The 8,101-nt window shown below is 31.8% G+C and overlaps 1 protein-coding gene across 2 annotated transcripts; it reads left to right on the forward strand.

Annotated features, from left to right (window-relative positions):
* Window positions 1–3,886: 3,886 nt before the first annotated feature.
* On the forward strand, window positions 3,887–6,977 carry LOC112517078. Of its 2 annotated transcripts, XM_025124396.1 has the most exons (5): window positions 3,887–3,964; window positions 5,327–5,380; window positions 5,531–5,614; window positions 5,863–6,026; window positions 6,767–6,977. In XM_025124396.1, exons 1-5 carry the CDS (start codon window positions 3,943–3,945, stop codon window positions 6,857–6,859), a joined length of 417 nt encoding a protein of 138 aa, XP_024980164.1. In that variant the 5' UTR covers window positions 3,887–3,942; the 3' UTR covers window positions 6,860–6,977. The 2 variants fall into 2 exon arrangements, with proteins under 2 accessions (XP_024980164.1, XP_024980163.1); XM_025124395.1 differs by lacking the exon at window positions 3,887–3,964 and having other exon boundaries at window positions 4,847–5,380.
* The last annotated feature ends 1,124 nt before the right edge of the window (window positions 6,978–8,101 follow it).

Consider the following 8,101-nt stretch of genomic DNA (forward strand, 5'->3'; position numbering starts at 1 on the left):
AAATAAAATATTGAATTAAATAAATTATATAAAAACCATAACTTTAAATAGTAAATTTGATACTAAAACCAATATATATTTTCTTCCAATTTTTTATAATATATTTAAATTTATATTTTATTCAAAAATAAAAACATTATCGCATTTTCAAAACCACTAAAAACTGTATTATATCTACATGAATAAATAATAAAACTAACCACAAGGGTGGTGCCTGATTGGTTTGAGCTTGGCTACAAAGGTCAAATGTACCTGGAGGTCCAGGTTCAAATCCAAGAAGGAATAAAAATTCCCTTGTGGCCACGGAGGTTCAAATGCGGTGACTCCGGGCTATCTATAAAGCATGTAGTCGCCTTGGGATTAGTCGGCTTGCATAGCGGGTTGGATATCCAAGTTAATAAAAAAAACCAAACACTAAAATTAAGATATATATATATATATATAGCTATATTATGCGAGTATCATTTTAATCATATTTAAAAACTTAAAAAAATAGCCCTTAACCCTTAAATTTGTGTCATTTTACAGACAACTATACTCCAAAAGGTTAGTTCTCCGTTACCCACGTCGGATGCTTTTCTAGACCTCATAAAGACGGTCGTTTAAATAACACATTTTAATTTGCTGTTCAAAACTTCTAAATCAGATTACTTTTTCTATATCGATAATCTTCTGCTTGAAAAATATGACTTATATCAGTATCGTTAAAATTTATTTACGACTAATTTTTATTTTATATTTAAAATTCACATATGTTTTTCTTTTTTCGATTAAATCGTAAAATACTATTAATTTTTACTGCCAACACCTATATGTCGTAACAAAAGAATTTATTCAATAACGTGTTACGATGATTTTATATTTCTGAATAAAAAAGGAATATCAAAATTAAAATACGTTAAAATTTGACCTGAGAATACGATAAAAGAAGTCAATGAAATTGAATATTTTTTGCTATAATTAATGGAAATTTATATAAAGCATATTGGAATATTACTTAAGAAAGACTATAAAATATTTTATTAAACAAAATTATTTTACTAATCATGGAATTTAGGTTCGTTTGGTTAAAATGGGCCACAAAAAACCTTTTAATCTTTAAATTTTGCAAACATCTTATTATATTATAAAATATTTGATAAAAACTCTTAAAAACCATTTTTATGCATAAAATTCTGTTTATTAATGCATATTACTTAAAATTTAAGATTACAAGTGATTTCGCGTAGGTACAACTTATTAAAACTTTATTTTTAAATTCGTGTAACTAACCGTAGATAAATATAAAATGAAGATTTATCTCGCTGCATTGCACGAGTACTTTTCTAGTCAATTTAAATACAAGTAATAATTTATAATCTTAGTTAACAAATTAGATAAAAGAGAAGTTATCCAAATAAATATTTATTAAAAAGAAATAGTGAAATTCACTTTTGGTACTTAAGGTTTAATGATTTATTTGAAAATGGGACCTGAATTTCAATAAGTTAAGATGTCGTCCATCATTTTTGGATTTTGCTTTGAAAATGGGACCTCACCCCTACAGTTAATCAAGAGTAAATTACATTTTTGGTCCTCATGAATCACTTTTAACTAGTTGTGTACCCGCACAATGCAGCGGGAGCCATGAATTTTAACGATTTTGAAGTTTCACTGGTTTTATAAGATAAGATTTAACGATGATATATGTTACACTTGGTCTTTACATATTAATACAATTTGAATAAATAAGAGTTATGGTTCCAATTACAGACTATCGATGAAAAAAATTGTATGACGGTTTAAAATCCAATATATTTAAAATCCAACATATTTAAACGACTCTACAAATGTATTCGATTTACACCAAGAGCAAAGAACCAAGAAACTTGAGTTTTAAGATAAACACTCAAAATCAATAAAGAAAACTACAAATTTGACAGATCATAAGTCATGAAAAGACAAAAAAAGATGGGTTTTAAAATGAAATTTCAACTGCTTACCTAATACATGTCCAGAAACTCAGAAACTCAGATTAATGTTGAATTAATACATGTGTGTATATATATATATATATATATATATATTTCAAAAAAACCCACTAACATATTAATTCAAAACACATTATACAGTGCAATTTGGACAGCCTAACCCCAAAATATGTAGTATATATATAAATAAATAACTATAAAAGTATAAATCGTAAATATTAAAATATTTTTTCACAGTATATATAATATATAATAATATAATTAAGTCAAAAACTATTCAATATTGGACTCATTTCGAAGGTATTAACGAGACGATTATAATAGTGTAACTTGTTAAAATAAAAATGTATTTTTTAAACATGTTTTAATTGATATACGATTATGTATGCTAATTTGATAAATGTTTAAAATGAAACATTTAAAAGTAAATGACGTAAAATAAATAAATTAATTAACTATAGAGATATAAAGTGTAAATTTAAAATTAAGATTTTAAAAAAATAGGTTGTGAGAGGATGAATGTATGTGAGGGGGTGAGTGTATGTGAGGAGAGGAGGGGGTGAAAAAGTGAGTATAAAAGATATTTTGGTCATTTAGAATTTTAAGACTTTAAGACTTTTGTTAAATTTGCTTAATAAGATAGTATAAATTATATGTTCACCTATGAATTACGTTTTAAAAGAGAATTGATCTAGTGTATATCGGTGTACTTTATTAGTGTTGACATTTAATTAAAATTAATCTAAAAATAAATATCTATTCTTACGTTTCTCATCAGAACCTAACCCATACTTATTAAACATATAATTAAAATCCCTAAATATATAATATTTTTGTTTCATATCATTAAATAATGTTTTTACAAAATTAACCCTCCAAGAAGATTTAGCTCAAAATTAGTTTTATTTGATGCAATTTTTTAATGTAAATAAACTTCGGGGTTGTTTGTTTACCTCTTAATAGTTACATTAAAAGACAATATCTAAATTATTAAGAAATGAATTTTGTTTGACAAAATAAAGTTTGCATCTTAATGGTTCTAAAACTCTTTGAATAATTTTGTATCATGAGTCTCCCTTAACCATTCGGTGCCCTAATTTTAATGTAAACAATTACCAAACAATTATATTTTATTTTACACTATACCATAAAAATCACTTAATCATTCTGACCACTTAATCATTTTACACCAAATAATTTAGCAATTAAAAAAATTTATGTCAAAATGACCCGGTTAAAAACAACAAGCATATTCCTCGGTCCGAATGATGGAAGGATAACCTACACCAGCGTCCATTTCATGTAACGTACACCTTAGATTCTGATTGGTTGAATATCCAACAATCTTTGAAAAAAAAAGTAAACTACAATTTTAGTCCCTGTGGTTTGTTATCTATAACTATTTCAGTCCTCGATTTTTAAAAGGTTTTCATTTCATTTCTTTTTTCCCTAGAACTAACCCCGTTAAAAGACTTTGTTAAGTCAAGGTAATTTTGATCATTTAATGCATATATTTAATTTTTATGACTCATTTCAATAAACTAAAATGACATCATATACAATAATTTACCCGGTAAATTCTTACTATGATGATAGTCATCGTCCTCACTTACCAGGTAAGACTGTTGGTCATTGTCTCGTTTTTATCGGGTAAGATTATTGATTTTTACCATATTCATGCGGTAAAGTAATTTGATTTGATAAACGCTTATCCAGATAAGCCGTTAGAGAACAAAATAATTATAAATAACAAATTAGAGGGACGAAAATGGTAGTTTACTAAAAAGTAAATTGGACGCTTCCAGAAGAACGAAAACACCATCGTCATTGTAATGTACAAACCCTAAAGCACACACCTTACCTTATAAAGACGTGTGCACAAGATATCAGGGTTTGACTGTGAATCGCCCCCAAACTATTATCTCTCTCTCTCTCTCTCGTCTTCACCGCCTCTCTCTCTCTAGAAATCAACATGGCCCGTAGAAGCTCCGGAGGTAAGTTTTCTAGGCGATTGTTAATTGTTGCAACCATTAGTTTCAATCATGTATTGTTCCGTGTATTTTGTATGTGCGTGGGAAATCATCGATCTAGATAACGTTGCCATTTGTATGTTCTACCATGAAGTGTTTGTCAACGAAAGATTAATTTGAGATTTAACTGTCATTTTGTGATGTGTGCTTGACTCGTTAAATTGAGGATCCTTAGATTTGTAGATATTGGGATTTGGGATTTGCTTTGTAGGAATTAGGGAGGTTTTCCATGAGCTGTGCCGGATTCATTTAAGCAACGTAGATGTATTCCCTTTTTGCACGTTTCAAGTTTTCAATGGTTCGAGTCTCCTTGTCTTGAAATAGTATTTTACCCAATTTTTGCGTTTTCTCGAAGAAATCTGGAATTGGCAGGGCTTGCTGAGAAAGTAAAGTGAAATTACTTTGCTTTGCAGATCACTACTATCTGGGTTGTAAGATTAACCAAACACGATTGTGAAGCTACAAAACAAATGATATGCTGATATTTTTATTTGTAATTTCATTTTTGGGGCTCCTCGCTGTAGGTCATAGCAGAGGTCTTTTATTGTGGTAGGTGTGAACGACTGAGAACTATTATTGTATTGCATATATTTATTAGAACTAGTACTCTGTAAGTCTGTAGTAGTCTCTCAAAAGAAATGGAAATAGGGTTTGAGTTAGTTGGTTCTCTTTTAGGGTAACTTAGGGTTTCTGCATCAGCTTATGCTTACCGACTAATTCCCCGGGCTACCATGAATGGCCTAGAGTCATCACAGTAAACCTCCATGGCCACACAGGCTTTGACAGCTCCTGATTCAAACACGAGGTAGATGAGATTTTCCTGAGGCTTAACCAGTGCTCCCCAAACCAAGTGGTTGTTGGTCACTTGGTTGGTTCGTTAGCTAGCATGGTACTAAAACACTGTGGCAAACCTCCCTAATTCTTACAAAGCAAGATACCAATATCCAGAAAGCTAAAGACCCTCAAGTTAATTAATCTTGTGTACCTAAACACACTACAATTCGAAAACAAGCGCACATGACAAAAAATGACGGTTAATTCTCAATTTGATCTTTCATCCACAAACACCTCATGAGGATGCACTTTCAGTGAAAATGCAAAGAACCCAAGTTGCCATGTAGACCAATGATTTTCCAACACAGGTTGAAAATATATGAAACTACACATGACTGGAACTAATGGTTTCATCATGTGGGAGTTGGACATGATGCATGTCTCTTTTGGCTTTTACGCTTAAAAGCATGGTAGTTTATATGTTTCATGTTGTTTCGAATTTTGTTTAGCCATGCACATGGATGTTCAGTACTAAAACCGTGTATATTGCAGGAAGGTCGGCCCGTGCACCTGCTCGTGCTCCAGCACGCAACCCCTCTGCACCAGGTAACATGCTCTACTGCCTATTCATTATTCATTATGATCATTGTACACATTTTGGATTTGCACACATCTTTTCCCTTTTATGTCACACATGTTTACCTACTTGTATTCCATTATCTTAACATCTAACATTTAAGTATTTTGCTTCTGCAGCAAGCCGTGCACCCCCTCCTGCCCCTGTTCAGGCCAGCAGTGGTGGATCAATGCTTGGAGGCATTGGTTCCACCATAGCCCAAGGTATATCAGCATAAGCTAAATGCACATCTGTTGTTGCTTAACCTTGATTTAAACATGTCCAAAGGGCCTTTGGCCTAGCGGTATCCAGTAACCCAACCTTCCTAGAGGTCAAGGGTTCCATCCTCACCAAAGGTGGGGGGAGTGTGTTGAGTTCACTTGTCGTATATAAGTATTATATACTTGAGAAATGATTTGACACATGTAAGTCCCATCTCTCTTTTAAATTCTATAATACCTTTTCTTGGTAGGTCTGGCGTTCGGTACTGGAAGTGCTGTTGCTCACAGGGCTGTGGATTCTATAATGGGTCCTCGTACAATCCAGCATGAAACTGTTGGTGCTGCTGCTCCGGATGCTGCCACAACCAACTCTGTCTCTGATGCTTGTGGCAATCACTCCAAGGCATTCGCAGATGTATGTCTCTTATCTCTTTGTCTGTGTCTCTGCTTATTTTCTGTCATCCTTACATCATATGCAACAGCTTGGAACATAAATTTATTGTTGAAATAAAGCAAAGATGTAGTGAATCATGCAAATAAATCTCTAAAGCAAGGATGATTTATGTTCTGTAACTTGCATATCACAGTAGCATACATCTGCAGGTGAAGTTCTTGGGTTTGACGGAATGTTTTTGAGGGATTCGGATTTCGTAGAAGGATTTGGAATCATGGGTGTTTTGGTTTGTAGGACTCGGAATGGAATTGAATTCCATTCTTTATTGATAATTCATAAAAACAAATTATAAATAATTATAAAAATAATTAAATTACCTTTTACTAATTAATTATTACAAAACAAATGTTTTTAACCATATTTTAGAACATCTTAAAAATCCTGTGAACTACCAACTACCCCAATGTGATTTCTAAATCAAATGTTTGTGGGATTTCTTCAATTCCGGATTGTCCTTGAAACCAAGCGCTGAAATCCAATTCCAGGCTCAGAGTTGAAAGGAAAAGACAACCGGATTTGCAGTATTGTTTAAGAATGGACATGCATTTTTTAATCTTTGAGATACCTATACATTTCAAATAAGAATTATCGATACATCATACATGTCTGTAAAGCCTGCATAAATAAGAATTATCGGTTTCGTATTCACGATTTTGTATTTTATTTAGATTAGTGTTTGATGTGTGTATGTTATGTTGCAGTGCATAAACAGCTCTGGGAGTGACATTAGCAAGTGCCAGTTTTACATGGATATGTTGGCAGAGTGCAGGAGGAACTCAAGCCTTGCAGTTTGATAATAATCAGCTATGTTGTTATTGATTGAATTGGTTTATGGTGTCTCTCATCATTTTATGAACTAAAACTACTTTATTGACCAATAAAATGGCATCGATGTTTTTTGCTGGATTCAAATTATGTTTTATTGTCTATAGGATTGGAATCAAATTAAATTCTAAATCTCTCCAAATATTATCCACTCCTACAAACCAAAGAGCCCCTTGGGGTTTGTATGGTTTGCGGGGTTTTGTTAGATTTAGAATTGGATTCTATTCCAATTTAGTGTTTGGTTTAAAAGAAAGTTTGGAATTGAATCCCACGATTATAACAAAATCCCACAAATTATGAAATTTAGAATTTCCATGGGATTGTTGGTGTTTTACGGAATTTATAAGATTTGTTTGTAATAATGTTTTAATAATCAATTAATAAGAAAATAATTTAATTATTGTTATGATCCTAAGAGCATCATGTTTGGTTTGATGAAATGTTTTTGAGAGATTTATGGGATGTTTGGTTAATGGAATTTGGTGGAATTGGAAGGAAGTGGAATATCCAATTCTTTGACCAAATTTCAAATACCATGTTTGGTTCACATAATAGATGTGAATGAATCTTTCCAATTCCAACCAATTATTAATTCATTGATTTCACAATTCTACCGCATATACCACGGATTTCAAATTCCAATCCGACAAATTTCTTAGCCCTCGTTTAAAACAAAGAATGACAACGAGCTAGGTTCGGGCCGGTTATTGGTATCCCCGTCCCAGAAACCGATAATTAAAACCGTCCCCATGACCGCCCCGATCCCCATCGGGGATCTTACCGGGTCCCCGCGGTTTCCTCAATCCCCGTTGGGGAACTCGTTAAGGCAAAAATCATTCTTTTCCCGTTCACCGTTGGTTGTAACCGAACCCGAAACCGATCTAAAAAATTACAATATGTTAATTTTCACAACTAAAAATAGATTATAATTTTTTTAAAGATGCAAGTTTAAATGTCTCAAACATAATCGAACCAATTACAAACAATGTATTAGATTACAATATAAAACTAAACAGAACTTTAAACATCATACAACTAAAATCACGATTTCACAATTAGACAAATAAACTAGATTTTTTCGTGAGCCTTATTTGGGTTGTTGAAATAAAGTGGATAAAAGGTTTTTAAATTTTAATGTTACTATTTTCTTTTAATGATTATATATATATATATATATATATATATGGGCTTAATCAAATGAGAACTGAATT

This window comes from Cynara cardunculus, assembly GCF_001531365.2.
Source record: "Cynara cardunculus var. scolymus isolate 2C chromosome LG 8, CcrdV1, whole genome shotgun sequence".
NCBI classification, from domain to species: Eukaryota; Viridiplantae; Streptophyta; class Magnoliopsida; order Asterales; family Asteraceae; genus Cynara; species Cynara cardunculus.

Bases quoted from the DNA above. Each gene is read 5' to 3' on its own strand.
- LOC112517078 (XM_025124395.1), top strand. From the start codon at position 5,296: ATGTTCAGTACTAAAACCGTGTATATTGCAGGAAGGTCGGCCCGTGCA. The intron at 5,381-5,530 runs GTAACATGCTCT...TTGCTTCTGCAG, and splicing joins ACGCAACCCCTCTGCACCAG to CAAGCCGTGCACCCCCTCCT. The intron at 6,027-6,766 runs GTATGTCTCTTA...GTTATGTTGCAG, and splicing joins ACTCCAAGGCATTCGCAGAT to TGCATAAACAGCTCTGGGAG.